Source organism: Oncorhynchus mykiss, chromosome 9, assembly GCF_013265735.2.
Source record: "Oncorhynchus mykiss isolate Arlee chromosome 9, USDA_OmykA_1.1, whole genome shotgun sequence".
Taxonomy (NCBI): domain Eukaryota; kingdom Metazoa; phylum Chordata; class Actinopteri; order Salmoniformes; family Salmonidae; genus Oncorhynchus; species Oncorhynchus mykiss.
In genome coordinates this window covers 72595547-72620297 of record NC_048573.1, presented here as the reverse complement: position 1 = coordinate 72620297, position 24751 = coordinate 72595547, and the positions used below count along the sequence as shown (strand labels likewise).

Genomic DNA, 24751 nt, shown 5'->3' with positions numbered 1-24751 from the left:
CATTCATTCTATCGGGTAGTACACTACATTCTATTCTGTAACATTCATTCTATCTGGTAGTACACTACATTCTATTCTGTAACATTCATTATATCTGGTAGTACACTACATTCTATTCTGTAACATTCATTCTATTCTGTAACATTCATACTATCTAGTAGTACACTACATTCTATAACATTCATTCTATCTGGTAGTACACTACATTCTATTCTGTAACATTCATTCTATCTGGTAGTACACTACATTCTATAACATTCATTATATCTGGTAGTACACTACATTCTATTATGTAACATTCATTCTATCTGGTAGTACACTACATTCTGTAACATTCATTCTATCTGGTAGTACACTACATTCTATTCTGTAACATTCATTCTATCTGGTAGTACACTACATTCTATAACATTCATTATATCTGGTAGTACACTACATTCTATTCTGTAACATTCATTCTATCTGGTAGTACACTACATTCTGTAACATTCATTATATCTGGTAGTACACTACATTCTATAACATTCATTCTATCTGGTAGTACACTACATTCTGTAACATTCATTATATCTGGTAGTACACTACATTCTATTCTGTATGAAAAAAACCCCACTTGGGACTCGTTTTGGGACTCAAGGGACACTTGGGACTCGACTCGACTTGTTTCCCTGAGCAAGTCAAAATGGGTGCCAGTGGTACAGAGCGAGTGGTGTCGCTAACTATATATGAATTGTCTGTCTGCGCGTGGACCGGTACTTACGCCTGCAGGGACTCTGTGACGGAGCCAATCTGGTTGACCTTGAGCAGCAGGCAGTTGCAGGCCTTGTCGGCCACACCCTTGGCGATGCGCTTGGGGTTGGTGACGGTCAGATCATCACCCACCACCTGGATGCTGGTCTCCGCCGTGAACTTGGACCATGCCGCCCAGTCATCCTGGTCGAAGGGATCCTCAATGGACACCACTGTAGAAGACAGGAGGAGGACGGTTGTAACGGGTTAGTCGTTAGAGCACGTTGTTGAGGTCACTACTGGGGAGAGGAAGGGATAAGTCACTTTAAAGCCTAATTGACTGCAATTAGATATTTATTGTTCAACGGATTTACCTTTAGCTAGTATTACAGTATCTTAAAGACCCACAGAGGCCCTGGCCTCTTACAGAGGGCGAAAGTCAGTCACTCAGCCTAACAGAAATGGCACCCTATTCCCTACATAGTGCACTACTATTAACCAGAGCCCTATGGGTAGTAGTGTGCCCTATAGGGAATAGTGTGCCATTGGGGACTGTGACCAGAGTCTTAACAGTATAATGAGGATCAGTGGTTCTCAGTAGCAGACCTGGGTAACTCAGCCGGAGTCTTAAAATGAGGATTAGTGTTTCTCTTAGTAGCAGACCTGGGTAATCCTTCATCTAGTGGTAGTGGCACTGCCGACCTCAGGCAACCTATCCCCCTTGGTGATGGGGGTCAAAAGTAGTGCACTATATAGGGAATAGGGTGGCAGTTGGGATGCATCGACACCAACCTGGGTAATCCTTGACGAAGCTCTTGTAGAGGTCTCCCAGCTGGTCTGGGGTGATGTAACGGCTGGAGTCGTCAGGTGACTTGAAGTCCAGGTCGTATTTCCCGTCCTTGTAGAACTCGGAGGCGGCCACGTCCATGCCGATCACGATCTTGTCGGTGTAGCCGGCTTTGCCAATGGCTTCCTTCAGCAGCTCCAGAGCTGAGAGGAACATAGATACATTAGAGTTAAGATTCCCTCACGATGAATAATGAGATTTGGTTGGCTTTATATACATTTATTAATTCATTCTTAGGCTCCCTGTCTGGCTCCTGACCTATATAGAGTGTTTATATGCTGTTTAATATGACATGTAACCTATTTGAAATGATGTTCGCTTCTTAAATTCACCTTTTCATATGTATTCAAATACTTTTCATTCAAATGGTTTGGTTTCAATACTTAAAAACCAATTGGTAGGTCCAGTTAGTCACAAAAATAGATGGGTGCTGTTTAAATTGTGCTTTTTAATGAATGGAGCGAATTTGGAGCGAAAGTAAAGATTTTTCTGTGAGTGTGGAAACGTTTTATTTTTTATTTTTTAGCAGAGCGTTAGGAAAGACATGGAGGAAAACGCACCACACCATGAGCGAGGAGCGGGATTTCCAACCGCTCAACTCCACTCACATGTGCTGATTGAAATATACTGAGCTACACCGAGTCAAACAGAGCTACACTGGTCTGTACATTATTCAGTGTTGGATTGAGGCCTTCATCTGTCGCCTCCGGAGTAGCATTCCTGGGCAAATGAATAGAAAGAGCCACACAAACATCACGGTGATGTAAACTGTACGGGAGGGGAAGATGGAGGGGTGAAGGAGTCTTAGGTGAAGTACTAGAGGGTTCTAGGACATTCCCTCCCAGCTCAGGTACAGAAGTGTCAGGAAACAGCATCACAACTCATTATTCCACTGAAGTGACGCTGCAGTGGTGCTATACTGCTGGACATGTGACAACTGTTGCTGGAGAAAAAGGGCTATACACCTGACTGATTAATGGATTGATTGATTAACTGACTGACGCTCATCGGCTCTCACCTTCCTTGTTCTCCAGGATGTTGGGGGCGAAGCCTCCCTCGTCTCCCACGTTAGTGGCGTCCTGGCCGTACTTCTTCTTGATGACGTTCTTCAGGTTGTGGTAGACCTCGGCTCCGATCCTCATGGCCTCCTTGAAGGTGCTGGCTCCTACAGGGAGGATCATGAACTCCTGCATGGCCAGCTTGTTGCCTGCGTGGGAACCTCCGTTGATCACGTTGAAGGCCTTGGACAGAGACAACAGACAAATCAAACTGAAGTTTCATATCAAACCAAATGAAAAAAAAGTGTTCAAAGATGACTGAAGAGAGAGCAAAGCAATGTGGACATTGTAACGGAGGAGAGCCTGAGAGACGAGACGGGTTTCACCTTTAGACCAACATATCAGAGGTAAGACGTAGCAGCTCAGTGAACCACAGCAACACTAGACTGTATTATCCAGCTGAGCTAAAGCCTAAGCATTAGCTGGGGGAGCTAACTCACAGTTGAAGTCGGAAGTTTACATACAGCATAGCCAAATACATTTAAACTCAGTTTTTCACAATTCCTGACATTTAATCCAAGTAAAGATTCCCTGTCTTAGATCAGTTAGGACCACCACTTTATTTGAAGAATGTGAAATGTCAGAATAATAGTAGAGAGAATGATTTATTTCAGCTTTTATTTCTTTCATCACATTCCCAGTGGGTCAGAAGTTTACATACACTCAATTTAGTATTTGGTAGCATTACCTTTAAATTGTTTAACTTGGAGTCAAATGTTTCGGGTAGCCTTCCACAACCTTCCCACAATAAGTTGGGTGAATTTTGGCCCATTCATCCTGACTGAGCTGGTGTAACTGAGTCAGGTTTGTCAGCCTCCTTGCTCACACACGCTTTTTCAGTTCTGCCCACACATTTTCTATAGTATTGAGGTCAGTGCTTTGTGATGGCCACTTCAATACCTTGACTTTGTTGTCCTTAAGCCATTTCACCACAACGTTGGAAGTATACTTGGGGTCATTGTCCATTTGGAAGACCCATTTGCGACCAAGCTTTAACTTCCTGACTGATGTCTTGAGATGTTGCTTCAATATATCCACATAATTTTCCTACCTCATGCTGCCATCTATTTTGTGAAGTGCACCAGTCCCTCCTGCAGCAAAGCACCCCCACAACATGATGCTGCCACCCCCGTGCGTCACTGTTGGGATGGTGTTCTTCGGCTTGCAAGCCTCCCCCTTTTCCTCCAAACATAACGATGGTCATTATGGCCAAACAGTTATATTTTTGTTTCATCAGACCAGAGGACATTTCTCCAAAAAGTATGACCTTTGTCCCCATGTGCAGTTGCAAACCGTAGTTTCCTTGCTGAGTGGCCTTTCAGGTTATGTCGATATCGGACTCGTTTTACTGTGGATATAGATACTTTTGTACCTGTTTCCTTCAGCATCTTCACAAGGTCCTTTGCTGTTGTTCTGGGATTGATTTGCACTTTTCGCACCAAAGTACGTTCATCTCTAGGAGACAGAACGCGTCTCCTTCCTGAGCGGTATGATGGCTGCGTGGTCCCATGGTGTTTATACTTGCGTACTATTGTTTGTACAGATGAACGTGGTACCTTCAGGCGTTTGGAAATTGCTCCCAAAGATGAACTAGACTGGTGGAGGTATACAATTATTTTCTGAGGTTGTGGCTGATTTCTTTTGATTTTCTCATGATGTCAACAATTGTTGGAAAAATGACGTGTCATGCACAAAGTAGATGTCCTAACCGACTTGCCAAAACTATAGTTTGTTAACAAGATATTTGTGGAGGGGTTGAAAAACGAGTTTCAATGAACCTAAGTGTATGTAAACCTCCGACTTCAACTGTAAGTCAGCTTTAGCTCAGCAGGACAACACAGTCTTGATGCAAGGTCACATAAAGATGACTCACACATTAGTAAACACAGACTTAAATGGGACTGGTAGGATGACGATAAACTTAATGGGGACTGGTAGGATGACGATAAACTTAATGGGGACTGGTAGGATGACGATAAACTTAATGGGGACTGGTAGGATGACGATAAACTTAATGGGGACTAGTAGGATGACGATAAACTTAATGGGGACTAGTAGGATGACGATAAACTTAATGGGGACTGGAAGGATGACGATAAACTTAATGGGGACTGGTAGGATGACGATAAACTTAAATGGGGACTGGTAGGATGACGATAAACTTACAGGGACGGGAAGGATGACATTGGGGTTGCCAGCGAGGTCAGCGATGTGACGGTAAAGGGGGACACCTTTCTCAGCAGCACCGGCCTTGCACACAGCCAGGGACACGCCCAGGATGGCGTTGGCACCAAACTTAGCTGAGGGGGGGAACAGAAAGCGAAGAGCCCATATAGCAAACAATTTCTGCCTTTTTTCTAATTTTCCTAAATTGTTGATTTGGGCTGTATTCAAGTAGACTGCTGTTCTTATTGCTTGCATAGGGACTAAGGAAGGTAACATGACATGCCTGTATTTGCATTGAAGCCTCGTACACTGGAATGCACTCAACTCTATGCTAAAATTCCATATACCAACCAAAAGGAAGTAACCTACACTTGTTCTCTGTGCCATCCATGTCCAACATCAGCTTGTCAACCTTTTCCTGCTCCAGGACGTTGACGTTCTGAACAACAGGACAGACAGACAGACAGACACAGAAACAACACACCAGTCATTAGAGATGGACGGAACTGACAACAAACAAACAAAAAAGGTTAGTTCAAAGTTCAAACAGGTTAGCTCAAAACACCTGTCTTCAAGGATGTTTAGGTTCACTAGTACACACTACACACACAGCATCTTGAGGTGCTACTAGCCAGGTTACCTGAGACCTCTGTAGCTCTGGTCACTGAGGTGAGTACAGTGTTGAATACATATAATAATAACATCTTACAGAGAAATTCAACAGACCAAGAGGATATATTGTATCTAGCAAACTCCATGGGGTAAAAAAAAGAACTCATAAACGGAACTTGAAGTGACGTGTCTTCTCTTACCCTCTGACTTCATTGTACTCAGGATTGTTCTTAGCTGCTCTATGCCATACTGTACACTCTATGCAACACTGACTCGACACCAGCACAACGTTGTCAATGTTAGTCAAACAGTGAATGTTCCTACCTGCCGTACAAGCGCAGGTGCAATAGTTTTATTGATATGATCAACGGCTTTTGAGACACCTGCAGAGGGGACAAGCAAAGCGTCACGACCCAGGGAGAAGTAGACCATGCAAGAGCAGCAGGCATTACTAGACGATCACAGAGCAAGCCTTAGATCTCGCTAATATTATCTGCTGTGGTGGCAGCAACTAGGCTGGTTAAACAAAGGTCAAGTGGAATGATCTACTATTGGGATCATGGGGTAATCACGGCCGCCGGTCGGTCCACCCGTCACGGAACTTTGACTTGGAGGAATGTCCCTTCTAGTCATTATATTTTTATGGCCGTAATAACGATTTAGAAAATCTGTGATCGTCTGTGAATGCCTGCCACAGAGGTTAGTTACTTGTCAAATCATGGCAAACCCACTTGAAAGTCATGCTTTCATCAACCAGTTCATATTCAGTGTTATCTCCGTCTTACTCCTGTTGCTCCACCACACTGTGCATTTACCTGGTTACACAGAGCTGGGGCCAAGAACTCATTAATATGTTTAACAGCCCTTTTCACCCCTGACAGGAGGAGAGAAGGATGAAGTGTCAGAGAAAAGAATGATGAAGAACAAAGGAAAAGATAGAAAACATGTAATGGAAAAAATGTATAATAGAGTGAGCTGTGTACTAGCCTGGTCCCAGATGTGTCTGTGCTGTCTTGCCAACTCCTATGGTTATTACCATGGCAACCACACGAGCTGGCCATGCAGCACAGTGAGATCTAGGACCAGGCTAGAGTACATGGACATTGGAAATGGAAGCAAACATTGGAAACTAGCTATGTCAACAATACATTCTAAGACTAGTGTGTTTCTAAAGTCCACTTATAAATACAGTGCCTATAGCCTGGTGAAAGTTTACACATTTTACTGCCTCAAAATGCTATCTAAAATGGGAACACATTTAAAAATGAAAGAAAGTAATAGAAACATTTCCGAATTAATACAAAAATAACATGTCTTGATTGCGTATGTCATTTGGCAGCTATTACAGCTGTAAACCATTTTGAATAAGATTCAACCAACTTTGTACAACTCTTATACCCCATAATGACAAAGCGAAAACAGGTTTTTAGAATTTTTTTGCAACTTTATAAAAAAAAAGCAGAAATACCTTATTTACATAAATATTCAGACCCTTTGCTATGAGACTTGAAATTAAGCTGATAATTATTCTTTAAATTTTTCTACAACTTGATTGGAGTCCACCTGTGGTAAATTCAATTGATTGGACATGATTTGGAAAGGCACACACCTGTCTATATAAGGTCCCACAGTTGTCTGAGCAAAAAACTAAGCCATGAGGTAAAATGAATTGTCTGTAGGATTGTCCGGAGGCACAGATCTGGGGAAGGGTACCAAAAAATGTCTGCAGCATTGAAGATCCCCAAGAACACAGTGGCCTCCATCATGCTTAAATGGAAGAATGGTGGTTGGAAACACCAAGACTCTTCCTAGAGCTGGCCGCCTGGCTAAACTGAGCAATTGGGGTAGAAGGGCCTTGGTCAGGCAGGTGACCAAGAACCCGATGGTCACTCTGACAGAACTCCAGAGTTCCTCTGTGGAGATGGGAGAACCTTCCAGAAGGACAACCATCTCTGCAGCACTCCACCCATCAGGCCTTTATGGTAGAGTTGCCAGACGGAAGCCACTCCTCAGTATAAGGCACATGACAGAGCACTTGGAGTTTGCCAAAAGGCACCTAAAGACTCTGACCATGAGAAACTAGATTATCTGGTCTGATGAAACCAAGATTGAACTCTGTGGCCTGAATGCCAATTGTCACGTGTGGAGGAAACCTGGCACCATCCCTACAGTGAAGCATGGTGGTAGCAGCATCATGCTGTGGGGATGTTTTTCAGGGACTGGGAGACTAGTCAGGATAAGGGGAAAGATGAATGGAGCAAAGTACAGAGATCCTTGATGAAAACCTGCTCCAGAGCGCTCAGGACCTCAGACTGGGGACGAAGGTTCACCTTCCAACAGGACAAAGACTCTAAGCACACAGCCAAGATAAAGCAGAAGTGGCTTCGGGACAAGTCTCTGAATGTCCTTGAGTGACCCAGCCAGAGCCTGGACTTGAACCCGATCGAACATCTCTGGAGAGACCTGAAAATAGCGGTGTAGTGACGCTCCCCATTCCAACCTGACAGAGCTTGAGAGGATCTGCAAAGAAGAATGGGTGAAACTCCCCAAATACAGGTGTGCCAAGCTTGTATCGTCATACCCAAGACTCTAGGCTGTAATCGCTGCCAAATGTGCATCAACGATGTACTGAGTAAAAACTCTGAATTCTTATGTACATTTGATATATATGTTTATTATTTTTATTCATTTGCAAAAATGTCTAAAAAAGTGTTTTTGCTTTGGCATTTGGGTAGATTGACGAGAGAGAGAGAGAGAAAAAACCTATTCATAAGGTTTTAACGTAACAAAATGTGGAAAAAGTCAAGGGGTCTGAATACTTTCCAAATGCACTGTAGATCAATTGTTGTAATTTTAAGGCAGTAAAATGTGAAGACTGTGCAAGGGGTGTGACCTTCGCTATGCACTGTAAATGACAAGTAAACTAGCTAGTCCAATCAGAACAGGGAGTGTTACTAGCTAGTCCAATCAGAACAGGGAGTGTTACTAGCTAGTCCAATCAGAACAGGGAGTGTTACTAGCTAGTCCAATCAGAAGAGGGAGTTGTGCGTACCTTTGCCCAGGTAGCGCGTCTTATCGTTGTCACGGAGCTCCAGAGCTTCATAGATACCAGTAGAGGCACCACTGGGGACAGCGGCCCTGAACAGACCTGGAGAAGACAGAAGATAGGGTGTTAATAAGTCCATTTCATCTCTATTTACATTACATACTGTAGGATGAAACCTGAAGACAGAAGATAGGATGTTAATGAGTCTATTTCATCTCTATTTACAATACATACTGTAGGATGAAACCTGGATAACACAGAAGATAGGATGTTAATGAGTCTATTTAATCTCTAATTACATTACATTACATACTGTAGGATGAAACCTGAAGAAGACAGAAGTGAAACGTGTCAGAAAAGCACAAACTATGTAGTTCTGTCCTCGACCTGTTCTTGTCTATTGATGTTTTGTATTTCTGTATTATGTTTCATGTTTTCTGTGGACCCCAGGAAGAGTAGCTGCACCAATACCAAATCAGGTCCGGTATTCACAAACTGATTTGAAACCAGGTCTGGTATTCACAAACTGATCTGAAACCAGGTCCGGTATCCACAAACTGATCTGAAACCAGGTCCGGTATCCACAAACTGATCTGAAACCAGGTCCGGTATCCACAAACTGATCTGAAACCAGGTCCGGTATCCACAAACTGATCTGAAACCAGTTCTGGTATCCACAAACTGATCTGAAACCAGTTCTGGTATCCACAAACTGATCTGAAACCAGGTCCGATATCCACAAACCGATTTGAAACCAGGTCCGATATTCACAAAGTGTTGCAGAGTAATAGTGCTGACCTAGGATCAGTTTTGTATTTTAAACCATAATGAATAAGAGGGACCTGATCCTAGATCGGCACTCCTATTCTGAGACGCTTTGTAAATATGGGCCTAGACTACATTACTGATCCAGACTATATTACTGATCCAGACTACATTACCGATCCAGTTCCTAACACATTGACTGATCCAGACTACATTACTGATCCAGTTCCTAACACATTGACTGATCCAGACTACATTACTGATCCAGACTACATTACTGATCCAGTAATAACAATAATATCAATATAAATTAAAATAATAATATTTTGTTATAATATGATGTCTTTCTATTTGGTATTTATGTAGTGAAATCAACAGGAAAGAACTCCATCACTCATACGTTAATCACATGTTGTTTCCTGAAAAGAGAGAGGGAGGGTCGCTGCCTGGTCGACATGCTAAGCAGATCAATGTGATGTAACAGGCTTGAACAACGAAGAAAAGCTCTCTACTTAGTAACACACACACCACACACACCCACACACACGTCTCCAGGATGCGACTGCTGTCTCGACCTCAGCTACACACCAAGGTCAGACATTTTGGAATCAACCACGTGAATTAAGATAGTGGATATGCACATTTGATTCTAACTGCTCATAGGAAACACACAGAGATTTAGGCCTTATATTTAGGATGACAAAGTCATCTGGAAATCAGATATGGGATGCTTGATATAGCCTAGCACTAAATCCAAATAAACCTATTCAGATTGATTGAGTCTTAGTGACTTGTTTTCAAGTCAACTTCAATCAAAACAGCAATACAAAGCATGCAACATATTGCATTTTGCATTTCGACCTTGGTTAGCGCGCAAGGTGAATCATGCTACACCATCTGGCAGTCGGACGGATGAATCTGGGTTTGGGCGGATGCCAGGGGAACACTACCTGCCCCACTACCTGCATCTGGGGCTGTTTTTTATGGTTAGGGCTAGGCCCTTTAGTTCCAGTGAAGGGAAATCTTAACGCTGCAGCATACAATGACATTCTAGACCATTCTGTACTTTCAACTTTATGGCAACAGTTTGGGGAAGGCCCTTTCCTGTTTCAGCATAACAATACCCCCGTGCACAAAGCATACAGAAACGGTTTGTTGAGATCGGCGTGGAAGAACTTGAATGGCCTACACAGAGCCCTGACCTCAACCCCATCGAACATCCATTGGGATGAATTGGAACGCCGACTGCGAGCCAGGCCTGAATTCACCCTTCAACCCGAGAATAAAACTGCAGTAAGTTACACTTTTGAACTCATTGGTATATTTTTTTTATATCATAAGCCTCTACATTATGTTTGATACCTTTGTCTACCCGACTAATAGCCTAATATGGCTTTGTTTTTGTGGTTAGAAAACCCATCAGTCAGAGGATGTGAAAGTCACTTTCACCCCAGAGGATTCCTACTGGATCTGAGAATAGAAACGGAGACAAAAGACGAAACGGAGAATGTAATTCAAGACCTTTATGTTATATATCAGAGACACGTTACATCTGGCGGCCCTTTTCTGCTCCAACTATACCATTTTTATACAGCAGCAGACTTGTGTATCCCAAATGGTACCTTATTCCTTATTCCCTGTTCCCTATATCAGTGTTTCCCAACTCTGATCTAGGCACTCGAGTACCACCAATAGTACCTCTTCTTTTTTCCCGTGGCCATGGACAAGTACACCTGATTCTACTTGTCAACCAATCATCAAGCAAGTTGAATCAGGTGTTTTTGTCTGGGGGCTGCAGTTGGGGGTACTGGAGGACTGGAGTTGGACTGTTAGGGGTACTGGAGGACTGGAGTTGGACTGTTAGAGGTACTGGAGGACTGGAGTTGGACTGTTGGGGGTACTGGAGGACTGGAGTTGGACTGTTGGGGGTACTGGAGGACTGGAGTTGGACTGTTGGGGGTACTGGAGGACTGGAGTTGTTCTGTTGGGGGGTACTCTGGAGGACTGGAGTTGTGGTGTTGGGGGTACTGGAAGACTGGAGTTGGACTGTTGGGGGTACTGGAGGGCTGGAGTTGGACTGTTGGGGGTACTGGAGGACTGGAGTTGGACTGTTGGGGGTACTGGAGGACTGGAGTTGGATTGTTGGGGGTACTGGAGGACTGGAGTTGTTCTGTTGGGGGGTACTCTGGAGGACTGGAGTTGTGCTGTTGGGGGTACTGGAAGACTGGAGTTGTGCTGTTGGGGGTACTGGAGGACTGGAGTTGGACTGTTGGGGGTACTGGAAGACTGGAGTTGGACTGTTGGGGGTACTGGAGGACTGGAGTTGGATTGTTGGGGGTACTGGAGGACTGGAGTTGTTCTGTTGGGGGGTACTCTGGAGGACTGGAGTTGTGCTGTTGGGGGTACTGGAAGACTGGAGTTGGACTGTTGGGGGTACTGGAAGACTGGAGTTGGACTGTTGGGGGTACTGGAGGACTGGAGTTGGACTGTTGGGGGTACTGGAGGACTGGAGTTGGATTGTTGGGGGTACTGGAGGACTGGAGTTGTTCTGTTGGGGGGTACTCTGGAGGACTGGAGTTGTGCTGTTGGGGGTACTGGAGGACTGGAGTTGGACTGTTGGGGGTACTGGAGGGCTGGAGTTGGACTGTTGGGGGTACTGGAGGACTGGAGTTGGACTGTTGGGGGTACTGGAGGACTGGAGTTGGACTGTTGGGGGTACTGGAGGACTGGAGTTGGATTGTTGGGGGTACTGGAGGACTGGAGTTGTTCTGTTGGGGGGTACTCTGGAGGACTGGAGTTGTGCTGTTGGGGGTACTGGAAGACTGGAGTTGGACTGTTGGGGGTACTGGAGGACTGGAGTTGGACTGTTGGGGGTACTGGAGGACTGGAGTTGGACTGTTGGGGGTACTGGAGGACTGGAGTTGGACTGTTGGGGGTACTGGAGGACTGGAGTTGGATTGTTGGGGGTACTGGAGGACTGGAGTTGGACTGTTAGGGGTACTGGAGGACTGGAGTTGGACTGTTGGGGGTACTGGAGGACTGGAGTTGGATTGTTGGGGGTACTGGAGGACTGGAGTTGGACTGTTGGGGGTACTGGAGGACTGGAGTTGGACTGTTGGGGGTACTGGAGGACTGGAGTTGGATTGTTGGGGGTACTGGAGGACTGGAGTTGGACTGTTGGGGGTACTGGAGGACTGGAGTTGGACTGTTGGGGGTACTGGAGGACTGGAGTTGGACTGTTAGGGGTACTGGAGGACTGGAGTTGGACTGTTGGGGGGTACTCTGGAGGACTGGAGTTGGACTGTTGGGGGTACTGGAGGACTGGAGTTGTTCTGTTGGGGGGTACTCTGGAGGACTGGAGTTGTGCTGTTGGGGGTACTGGAGGACTGGAGTTGGACTGTTGGGGGTACTGGAGGACTGGAGTTGGACTGTTGGGGGTACTGGAGGGCTGGAGTTGGACTGTTGGGGGTACTGGAGGGCTGGAGTTGGACTGTTGGGGGTACTGGAGGGCTGGAGTTGGACTGTTGGGGGTACTGGAGGGCTGGAGTTGGACTGTTGGGGGTACTGGAGGGCTGGAGTTGGACTGTTGGGGGTACTGGAGGGCTGGAGTTGGACTGTTGGGGGTACTGGAGGGCTGGAGTTGGACTGTTGGGGGTACTGGAGGGCTGGAGTTGGACTGTTGGGGGTACTAGAGGGCTGGAGTTGGACTGTTAGGGGGTACTGGAGGACTGGAGTTGGACTGTTAGGGGTACTGGAGGACTGGAGTTGGACTCAGGGTGATGATGTCTCATAGTGAATTTCTAGAAGGTCTATGTCCCTAGTTGTAAAATGTGTGATCGCACCGCAGCAATGGCAGCTTCCTCTGTGTTAGTACTCTTTCATTCATCCCTCCATCCCATTCACTATTCCCTCATGGATTTGACCCTATCACAAAAAAAAAAATGTCAGTATACAGGTGTTGACCTGTCCATCACTTATAAATGTGGAATGTTCCAGAAATGAATGTTACTTATTGCTCAGGTATACCCTTTAAATCATACAGTATATAATTGGAAAGCTTGGGTTCACAGCTATCAATGAAGCACATTTTCAGGAATGTTCAGATAAAACAGAACTTTGACCTTCGAACTCTAGGATACATGTCATAATTACCTGTATAAATTGCTTTAAAAAAGAAAAGGAAATCCTGATAGACTTTAAACGTTGTTTTTACAAGTGGTTCTGAAAGGTCATGACATCACCTTCCAAATAATATATAATAGAATCAACTTTGAAAGCACCAGCTATAACTATTGTTTAAAGATAGCTGCCATTAAACTGTTGGAAGTTTAGTGATAGAATTCAACTATACAGTACTGTGTGTGTCAAATGGTTCCCTTTTCACTACAAAGTACACTACTTTTGACCAGGGATCACAGGGGTACACTGAAAGTAGTAGTAGTGCTAAAGTAGTGGCATCTGGGAAAACAGCCTGGTTTGGGTTTTCTGTTTTCCAGCGGTGACAGATTAGAACCTGATGATAATCTCCTAAGTGACTTCCTCACAATGAAGAATGTCATAAAACACTCGACGTAACAGGATTTCATTCAGCTTCTTGCCTTCACCTGATTTTATATCTTTGGGTGTGATAAGAAGTATTTTGCCGTGTGTGTGTGTGTGTGTGTACTCCCTAGTTTAATGATTAACTCTTAACAGATTGCTATTTATTTCAATATTTATCTTAGTAAATGTGCACTATGTCTATTCCATTGTCGACGTGCAAATAGAAACATTGTAACATTGATTTCTCAACATCTCTGAAAGAGAACCACAAAATAACCACAGTTGGCTACATTGTTTCAGCGACAGATTGCTACATTCTGTAGCTACACCCTCCCACATCTAGTACTAACTTGGCCACACTGCATACCAGTGAATGGCAAGCAAACAATTGTGAACTGTCTTCATCTAATCAAAATGGTACAGAAAGGTGTGGCAGAGTATTTCAGTAGTGAGAAAACACTTATCTAGCTGCACCTTGACTTCCTTTCCTCTCCCCCCTCTCACTCACTGCCATTTCTAAATTTCACTCTGTGTGCTACAAATACATGTTGACACTTGTCACTATGATCTTAAAGGGCTAGTGCGAGATTTTGACAATCAAGCAATTTTTCTACTCCCCCCCCACCCCAAGTCAAAATGAACCATTTGTATATCTCTGTGTACAGTTTGAAGAAGTGGAAGGTTGTTTTGCGAGCCATTGCTAACTAGCATTAGCACAATGACTGGAAGTATATGGGAACCGCTAGCAGTCATTGCACTAATGCTAGTTAACAACTTCCTTCAAACTGCACGCAGAGACATTAAAATGGGATCCATGAATTCATCTGACTCTGGGTAAGTAGACAAATCTGTCGTTCTGCCCCTGAACAGGCAGTTAACCCCACTGTTCCTAGGCCGTCATTGAAAATAAGAAGTTGTTCTTAACTGACTTGCCTAGTTAAATAAAGGTAAAATAAAATAAATAAAATGTTCTGTTGCTAAATGACTACAGGGGAAACACTAATTCTACTGTATGTGTCTCAGTATGACCAACATTTGCCAGTAGGAACCATTACAGTAACACAGTAGAGCTGTCCAAGCAGTGTACCATTACAGACAGTAGCTATTTTCACTCCACCAATGCAATCTGATCTGCTAGCTCTCTCTAGTAGGTTGTAGGATGTACAGTAGGCTACCCTTACCATGGAGCTAACTCACTCTGCCACTTGGAAAGGGACTAGGATATAGGCTATCCTTACCATGGAGCTAACTCACTCTGCCACTTGGAAAGGGACTAGGATATAGGCTAACCTTACCATGGAGCTAACTCACTCTGCCACTTGGACAGGGACTAGGATATAGGCTATCCTTACCATGGAGCTAACTCACTCTGCCACTTGGAAAGGGACTAGGATATAGGCTAACCTTACCATGGAGCTAACTCACTCTGCCACTTGGAAAGGGACTAGGATATAGGCTAACCTTACCATGGAGCTAACTCACTCTGCCACTTGGAAAAGGACTAGGATATAGGCTAACCTTACCATGGAGCTAACTCACTCTGCCACTTGGAAAGGGACTAGGATGTAGGCTAACCTTACCATGGAGCTAACTCACTCTGCCACTTGGAAAGGGACTAGCCTGGAGTTAAAACTATTGGTGTTATGTCATGTCTTGTTAATTGTTGTATTTTTGAATTCAATTGATTTGAATGAACATGTTAGAACACAGAGAAACAGACAGGCCAAGTGCTGGAATACCTAAAATACCTATTGATTAAAACTATTGATTAAAACTATTGATTAACATAGCAGAGCTATTATGAACATAATTGTTTCCACATTGCAATGATATTTGTGATGGGAACCTATGCATTTCAGTCCACTTTATTCCAATAAGCACATGTCTTGTCAACAACAAGCTATTGTTAACCAAAGCAGGCGTTGACCTTTCCATCACTTATAATGTGGAATGTTCCGGAATGAATGTTACTTCTTCCAATTCCAAGATCTAATAAGTATTTTTTATACTTTAAATTCATGGAGATACAGTACATTTACAAAGTATTACAACGTTACTACATTAACAGCCTCATTCTAAAATGTATTAAAAATTTAAAAATTGTCCTCATCAATCTACACACAATACCCCATAATGACAAAGCTAAAATATCATATTTACATAAGTATTCAGACCCTTTACTCAGTACTTTGTTGATGCACCTTTGGCAGCAATCAGTGGGAGAAGGGCCTTGGTCAGGGAGGTCCCTCTGACAGAACTCCAGAGTTCCTCTGTGGAGATGGGAGAACCTTCCTGAAGGACAACCATCTCTGCAGCACTCCACCAATCACTCAACCAATCAGGCCTTTATAGTAGAGTGGAAGCTACTCCTCAGTAAAAGGCACATGACAGTCCACTTGGAGTTTGTCAAAAGGCACCTAAAGGACTCTGACCATGAGAAACAAGATTCTCTGGTCTGATGAAACCAAGATTGAACTCTTTGGCCTGAATGCCAAGCATAACGTCTGGAGGAAACCTGGCAACATCCCTACGGTGAAGCATGGTGGTGGCAGTATCATGCTGTGGGGATGTTTTTCAGCGGCAGAGACTGGGAGACTAGTCAGGATCGAGGGAAAGATGAACGGAGCAAAGTACAGAGAGATCCTTGATGAAAACCTGCTCCAGAGCGCTCAGGACCTCAACCCTAAGCACACTGCCAAGACAACGCAGGAGTGGCTTCAGGACAAGTCTCTGAATGTCCTTGAGTGGCCCATCCAGAGCCCGGACTTGAACACGATCAAACATCTCTGGAGAGACCTGAAAATAGCTGTGCAGCGATGCTCCCCATCCAACCTGACAGAACTTGAGAGGATCTGCAGAGAGGAATGGGAGAAACTCCCCAAATACAGGTGTGCCAAGCTTGTAGCCTCATACCCAAGAAGACTCAAGGCTGTAATCGCTTTTTGCAAACATCTCAAAAAATCTGTTTTTGCTTTGTCATTATGGGGTATTGTGATGTCATTATGGGGTATTGTGATGTCATTATGGGGTATTGTGATGTCATTATGGGGTATTGTGATGTCATTATGGGGTATTGTGTGTAGATTGTTGAGGGGGAAAAACAATTTATTCAATTTTAGAATAAGTCTGTAACGTAACAAAATGTGGAAAAAGTCAAGGGGTCTGAATACTTTCTGAATGCACTGTATAAACAGCATGAACGTTAAAGGACTGGGCCAAGGAAACAATGACATCCTCCTCCTCCTCCTCCACTTCCGCCCTCCCCTGCACAACACAATGAGCAGCATCACAGTGAGTTGGCACTTTATCAGAGTGCTTCATCAGAGCTCTTCATCAGAGTTCTTCATCAGAGTTCTTCATCAGAGCTCTTCATCAGAGCACTAAATCAGAGCTCTTCATCAGAGCTCTTCATCAGAGTTCTTCATCAGAGTTCTTCATCAGAGTACTTCATCAGAGTACTTCAGAGTACTTCATCAGATTACTTCATCAGAGCACTTTATCAGAACACTAAATCAGAGCCAGACCAATGCTGCCTGCTAGGGACATTACATGTTTGATGCATTAGCTCTGCTAGGTGTTATAAGCTGACAGACTGTTCCACCACTTTAAAATGGATTCATCACTCTAAAGTGATCAATTCAGGAAACCATTAAACAAAACAAAAATAATCTGCAAATCACAGTACAGACAGTAGTGTGTTGCTAAATATATCCAAGATAATGTGCATTCATGCAATGTTGCTCAAGCAGTTCAAACTGCCCCATTAGAGAGAACAGTGGTGTGTACAACACTCACGCCACATGACTTAATAATGTAAAGTAGAAGTTACAAAAATTATTCGGCAAAGGCAGCGTCTGCAAGACATGCACCCAAAGTCGAACACAAACCCTTGAGAGAACAAAGTTTACAGACAGCCCTGCTCCAGTATTATCTCTTACCTTTCTTGGTGTACAGGTCGACCTCCACGGTGGGGTTTCCACGGGAGTCGAAAATCTCACGAGCATGAATCTTCAGGATCGACATGGTTCTGGAACTACACAGCAGAGAAGAGAGAGGAGAGAAAGAGGGTGGGGAGAGAGGAGAGAAAGAGGGTGGAGAGAGAGGAGAGAAAGAGGGTGGAGAGAGAGGAGAGAAAGAGGGTGGAGAGAGAGGAGAGAAAGAGGGTGGAGAGAGAGGAGAGAAAGAGGGTGGAGAGAGAGGAGATGAAGAGGGTGGAGAGAGAGGAGAGGAAGAGGGTGGAGAGAGAGGAGAGGAAGAGGGTGGAGAGAGAGGAGAGGAAGAGGGTGGAGAGAGAGGAGAGGAAGAGGGTGGAGAGAGAGGAGAGGAAGAGGGTGGAGAGAGGAGAGGAAGAAGGTGGAGATTGGAGAGGAAATGAGAAAGAGGATGTTAGCACTTAAGATGGCAGCCACCTCACTCTCTCCCATTTAACCAGTGGATACAGTTACTATTAGAAGTTATAACATCAGAATTATCAACAGTGAAAATGAATGGTGCTCGTCAACAAACAATTGAGGCCTGGATAAATATACTTGACTCTGTAAAGAACAATCTCAGCTAAATCCCCACATATACAAACTAGTTATACTGTATATATATATTTATCTATATGTTTTCTTTCCATTCAGTCCCACGGGGAAGGGGTGTGGTTCTCTGGTCGTTGTGGGGAGAGCGGGGGAGGATGTACGGGGGAGATTCAGAGGATTGATGGGGGGGGTAATGTTTCTTATAAAAACTAGAAGTGATGCAGTCAGTCTCTCCTCAACTCTTAGCCAAGAGAGACTGGCATGCAAAGTATTTATATTAGTCCTCTGATTACAATGAAGAGCAAAACGTGGTGCCCTGTTCTGGGTCAGCTGCAGCTTAACTAGGACCTTATGTGTAGTACCTGACCATATGACTGGACAATAATCAAGATAAGATAAAAACTCAAGCCTGCTCCTTGCTTTGTGGAGTGTGGTGTCAAAAAAGCAGACAGTCTTGTCCCCATCTTTACAACCATTCAATCTATTTGTTTTGACCATGACAGTTTATACTCTAAGGTAACACCACGTAATTTAGTGTCCTCAACTTGTTCATCAGCCACACCATTCATTACCAGATTCAGCTGAGGTCTAGAACTTAGGGAATGATGTGTACCAAATACAATGCTCTTAGTTTTAGAGATGTTCGGGACCAGTTTATTATTGGCCACCCATTCCAAAACTGCAACTCTTTGTTAAGGGTTTCAGTGACTTCATTAGCTGTGGTTGCTGATTATTATATGGGTGAATCATCAGTATACATGGACACACATGCTTTGTTTAATGCCAGTGGCAGGTCATTGGTAAAAATAGAAAAGAGTAGAGGGCCTTGAGAGCTGCCCTGCGGTACACCACTCTCTACATGTTTGACATTAGAGAAGCTTCCATTAAAGAAAACCCTCTGTGCTCTATTAGATAGATAGCTCTGAATCAACATTATGACAGAAGTTGAAAAGCCATAACATATAGGTTTTTTCAACAACAAGTTATGGTCAATAATGTCAAAGACTGACATCTAACAGTACCGTTCCCACAATCTTCTTGTTATCAATTTCTTTCAACCAATCGTCAGTCATTTGTGTCAGTACAGTACATTTTGAGTACCCTTCTCTATGAGCATGCTGAAAGTCTGTTGTTAATTTGTTTACAGAGAAATAGCATTGTATTAGGTAAAACACAAATTTTTTCCCAACAGTTTGCTAAGAGCTGGAGCTAAGCTGATAGGTTGGCTGTTAGAACCAGTAAAGGTCATTTTACCACTCTTGGGTAGTGGATTTACTTTGTCTTCCCTCCAGGCCTGAGGACAAATATTTTTCTCGAGACTTAGATTAAAGATATGACAGATAGCTGACTCTATAGCCACTCCTACCATCCTCAGTAGCTTTCCATCTAAGTTGTCAATGCCAGGAGGTTTGTCATTATTGATTGATAACAATATTTTTTCCACCTCTCCCACACTAACTTTACAAAATTCAATCCTGCAGTGCTTTTGTTTAATTATTTGTTTTTTTTTTATGCATGAATACGATGGCTCACTGTTTGTTGTTAACATTTACTGCCTAAGTTTGCCCACTTTGCCAATTAAGTAATCATTAAAATAATTGGCAACATCAAATGGTTTTGTGATGACTAAGCCATCTGATTGGATGATGGAGTTGAATTAGTCTTTCTGCCCATAAGTTTTTTTTCTGTCGTTCTTTATATCTTTGATCTTGGCTTCATAATACAGTTTCTTCTTCTTCTTCTTCTTCTATTAGTCACATCATTTCTCAATTTGCAGTCAGTCCGCCAGTCAGATGTGCAGCCAGACTTTTTAGCCCCTCCTTTTGCCCCATCTCTTTCAACCATACAGTTTTTCAATTCCTCATCAATCCATGGAGCCTTAACAGTTCTAACAGTCCGTTTCTTAACAGGTGAATGTTTATCAATAATTGGAAGAAGCAATTTCATAAATGCATCAAGTGCAGCTTCTGGATGCTCCTCATTAGTCACACCAGACTAACAAATATTTTTTTAACATCATCCACATAAGAGTCACAGCTAAATCTTTTGTATGATCTCTAATACACTATTTTAGGCCCAGCTGTTGGAACTTTGGCTCTCCTGTATATAGCCACTATGTTGTGATCACTGCATCCAATGGGTACGGATACAGCTTCAGAACAGAGTTCTACGGTATTAGTAAAAATGTAATCAATACATGTGGATGATGTTGTTCCTGTAGTGTTTGTAAACACTCTGGTAGGTTGATTAATAACCTGTATTAGTAAAAATGTAATCAATACATGTGGATGATCTTGTTCCTGTAGTGTTTGTAAACACCCTGGTAGGTTGATTAATAACCTGTATTAGTAAAACTGTAATCAATACATGTGGATGATGTTGTTCCTGTAGTGTTTGTAAACACCCTGGTAGGTTGATTAATAACCTGTATTAGTAAAACTGTAATCAATACATGTGGATGATGTTGTTCCTGTAGTGTTTGTAAACACCCTGGTAGGTTGATTAATAACCTGTATTAGTAAAAATGTAATCAATACATGTGGATGATGTTGTTCCTGTAGTGTTTGTAAACACCCTGGTTGGTTGATTAATAACCTGAACCAGATTACAGGCACTGATTAGTGAAGCTTCCTGTTGAGCGGACAGCTTGATGAAAACCAGCTTCCTGTTGAGCGGACAGCTTGATGAAAACCAGCTTCCTGTTGAGAGGACAGCTTGATGAAAGCCAGTCCATATTCAGGCCTGTGCAGATAATGCAGAAGAAGTGCTGCTGACAATGTCATGTGATGCACGTGTGTAGAATACCTGTACAAAGTTGCTGCTGTCACATCCTGATCTGTTTCACCTGTCTTTGTGCTAGTCTCCACCCCCCTTCCAGATGTTGCCCATCTTCCCCATTATCCCCAGTGTTTTTATAGCTGTGTTCTCTGTTTGTCTGTTGCCAGTTTGTTTTTTGTTCGTAGAACCTACCAGCATTTTGTTTCCCTGCTCCTGTTTCTCTAGTTTCCCGGTTCTGACTATTCTGCCCGCCCCGACCCTGAACCTGCCTGTCGTCCTATACCTTCGCCCCGCTACTCTGGATCACCAAGAGGACCTACAGAGAAGAATGGGAGAAACTCCCCAAATACAGGTGTGCCAAGCTTGTAGAGTCACACCCAAGAAGACTCAAGGCTGTAATTGCTGCCAAAGGTGCTTCAACAAAAGTACTGAGTAAAGGGTCAGAATACTTATGTAAATGTAATATTTCAGTTTGATTTATTTTAAAAATGTTATGTTGCAAAAATGTATTAACACCTGTTTTTGCTTTGTCATTATGTAGATTGATGAGGGGGAAAAAAAACAAATAAATGTGCCTCCTTTTTTCCTCCCCAATTTCATGGTATCCAATTGTTTTTAGTAGTTACTATCTTGTCTCATTGCTACAACTCCCGTACGGGCTCGGGAGAGACGAAGGCTGAATGTCATGCGTCCTCCAATACACAACCCAACCAGCCGTACTGCTTCTTAACACAGCACGCATCCAACCCGGAAGCCAGCCGCACCAATGTGTCAGAGGAAACACTGTGCCCAAAGCGACCTGGTCAGCGTGCACTGCGCCCGGCCCGCCACAGGAGTCGCTAGTGCGTGATGAGACAGGGATATCCCTACCGGCCAAGCCCTCCCTAACCCAGACAACGCTAGGCCAATTGTGCTTCGACCCATGGACCTCCCGGTCACGGCCGGCTGCGACAGAGCCTGGGCTCGAACCCAGAGTCTCTGGTGGCACAGCTAGCACTGCGATGCTGCGCCACCCGGGAGGCCCTGGGAAACAACAATTTAATCTATTTTAGAATAAGGCTGAAACTTTGTTTATTTTTTAAAGTCAAGGGGTCTAAATACTATCCCAAATGCACTGTACATGTACCTCAGTGGGTTTGTCTTCTTAACCCCTGGCTTATGAGCTTACCTACCTTACCTTATACATTTACCGTGATGTAGCCTAGTCCTGAGCATTTCTCTGGTCTATTAGCAGCCCAGCTATCTCTTCACATTCCAAGTCTCAAGTGTGTGGAAAGAGAGATTTTAGACCAGACAGAGGCTCTATATTCAGCTAGCTTCCCAAATGCCAACTCTATAAAAACTAGTGCCCTATATAGGGGAATGGGTCACCATTTGGAACACAGCCAAGGCCCTGGTTGCCCCTAGAGCAGAGTTCCCCAACCTAGTGGCCAGAGGGACGAATTTGGCCTGCGATGTGGTTTTATTTGGCCGCTGCAATTTTTTCAGAATTTTCATTCTTGGACATAAAAGACTATAAAAAAAACTGGAAATCAGCTCCCAAGTGATTTTAATTTTTGGACAGTTGTTCCCAAGTATTTCCAAGCATAATAGAGAGACACGTGATAGTATACAAGGTTTTAAATGATCAAATATATCTGTTTGGGCTTCTTGCGGTCAATTGTACTGTCTACAAATGATTTGTCATTATGTTCCGGCCCCCTGACCATCCGCTCAAGAAAAATCGTCCCGCGGCTGAATCGAGTTGATGAACCCTGCACTCGAGTGACTGGACTATGTAATACAGAACATAGCGTATAGATCTGTTTGTTTTTTAAAATCTGTATTTGGCTTGACTTTCAGTTCATCTACCCCTCCACTGTTATAAATGCATGAATGAACCCCATGTTCCAGTCTCAACCACTAAAGCCTGTCAGACAGACACTCCACCAACCAACCCCTTCTGGACCAATGGAAAATACTCTGTCCTTAAATGTAGATCGTGTGGAAACTCGCCACTGGTTCAAAATGACAGAAAGGGAGGGCAGAGGGGGCAACTGTCAGCCCGCATTAACAGACGCATACACACAGAGACACGACTCTTGATCTCTATAGCACTCACAGTAATGTTTAGCCTACAGTCGGAACCACACAGCACCTAAAGTCCCCTGACATTTAAGGAAACAAAACATAATCCCTGTGGTAGTAATAACAGCGATAACACATTAAGTTATAACACGTGGTGTTTTTTGTCCGTCTGCCTTGTCTGATAAAGGCTTCCTAAATGGCTTCCTCACAATGGAAAGAAATTACAAAAGAGACTTGACATTCCAGGATTAAATTCAGCTTCTTGCCTCGACCTGTTTTTCATTATCTCTGAGTGGGTATGACAAGGAAGTTAAAATATCTCTAACAGATGGGGCTCCCGAGGGGCTCACCAGGCGGCACAGCGATCTAAAGGCACCACATCTCAGTGCTAGAGGCGTCACTACAGACTCTGGCCGGGGTAGGACGCCATTGGAAAACAATTTGACTTGCCCAGTTAAATAAAAGTTCAATAAAAATCAATAAAGATTGTAAATGAAACTATTAATATCAATATTTATCTTAGTAAATGTGCACTATGTCTATTCCATTGTCGACGTGCAAATAGAAACATAGTAACATTGATTTCTCAACATCTCTGAAAAAGAACCACAAAATAACCACAGTTGGCTACATTGTTTCAGCGACAGATTGCTACATTCTGTAGCTACACCCTCCCACATCTAGTACTAACTTGGCCACACTGCATACCAGTGAATGGCAAGCAAACAATTGTGAACTGTCTTCATCTAATAAAAATGGTACGGAAAGGTGTGGCAGAGTATTTCAGTAGTTAGGAAACACTGTTATCTAGCTATGTGATTGCAACTTGACTCCCTTTCCTCTCCCCCAGACTCACACACTGCTGTATCTAAATGAGTAACATCTCGCCAGCTGACGGTTTAAAATAGACTAGCTACCAAGCTTCAAGACATGGCCAAGCAACATCATGTCATGAATAGCATTCCAAAAACTGAAAGCTCTAAAATGAAAATACAAAAGACCAAAGATATAGACCACTGAGAGAACTCGGCATTTTCGGTGATGATGATGATGATGAAGGGGATATGTCATCAGATGTCATCTACAATGTCATCAGACAAATTGTCTAAAACTAGCGGATATTTTATAACATTTGAGACAATAAGCAATTATAGTCATTACTATGTAAACTAATGTCGCAAAATAATAAATACAATACATGTATCCAGCTTACCTTTATCAGGCCTAACCGTGTGCAAGGGTAGTGTTCTCTCTCGTTCGGTCGACAGAGAAGGCGCTCGTGACAGTCCACCGTGCTGATAAGTGGACAGAATCCAGGAAGTGATTTCCTCCTCGCTATCTGATTGGCTAGGATGGACTCACGCGGCATATGAGAGTGCGAGACATACTGCACGTTCTCCAGCGGAATCACGACTTCGCCTAGAAAAAAAAAAAATATGATCTGGGGTCTTTTAAACCTTAGCGTCACCCCCCAAAAAAACGTAAGGGATATCATGCCTAAAAAAAACTAAATGCAGCAGAAATGTAGTAGGCTACAAATTGTTGAATTGATCCAACGTGAGTGGTCACGGAGAAGGGTGACGTAAACGATGCAGGAAACTGACGCAGAATTGAGTAC

At 43.5% G+C, this 24751-nt stretch overlaps 1 protein-coding gene across 4 annotated transcripts in view; it reads right to left on the bottom strand.

Moving 5' to 3' along the window:
- The window catches only part of eno1a (enolase 1a, (alpha)), a 54253-nt gene extending 29747 nt beyond the window's left edge, over positions 1-24506 (bottom strand). For 3 of the 4 annotated variants that reach the window (XR_005053378.1, XR_005053377.1, XM_036988980.1), the window contains exons 1-9: positions 24347-24506; positions 17704-17798; positions 8465-8560; positions 5737-5795; positions 5170-5239; positions 4801-4934; positions 2595-2817; positions 1522-1719; positions 761-962 (exon numbers count right to left, since the gene is read on the bottom strand). Coding sequence is in view for 2 of the 4 variants with exons in the window: in XM_036988980.1 (XP_036844875.1) it covers positions 761-962; positions 1522-1719; positions 2595-2817; positions 4801-4934; positions 5170-5239; positions 5737-5795; positions 8465-8560; positions 17704-17788 (1067 nt within the window). In the remaining 2 variants the exon portion in view is untranslated. Of the gene's footprint in view, positions 1-760; positions 963-1521; positions 1720-2594; positions 2818-4800; positions 4935-5169; positions 5240-5736; positions 5796-6227; positions 6287-8464; positions 8561-17703; positions 17799-24346 lie in introns of all 4 variants that reach the window. The other variant, XM_036988981.1, reaches the window with a different exon arrangement.
- Between the last annotated feature and the right edge of the window lie 245 nt (positions 24507-24751).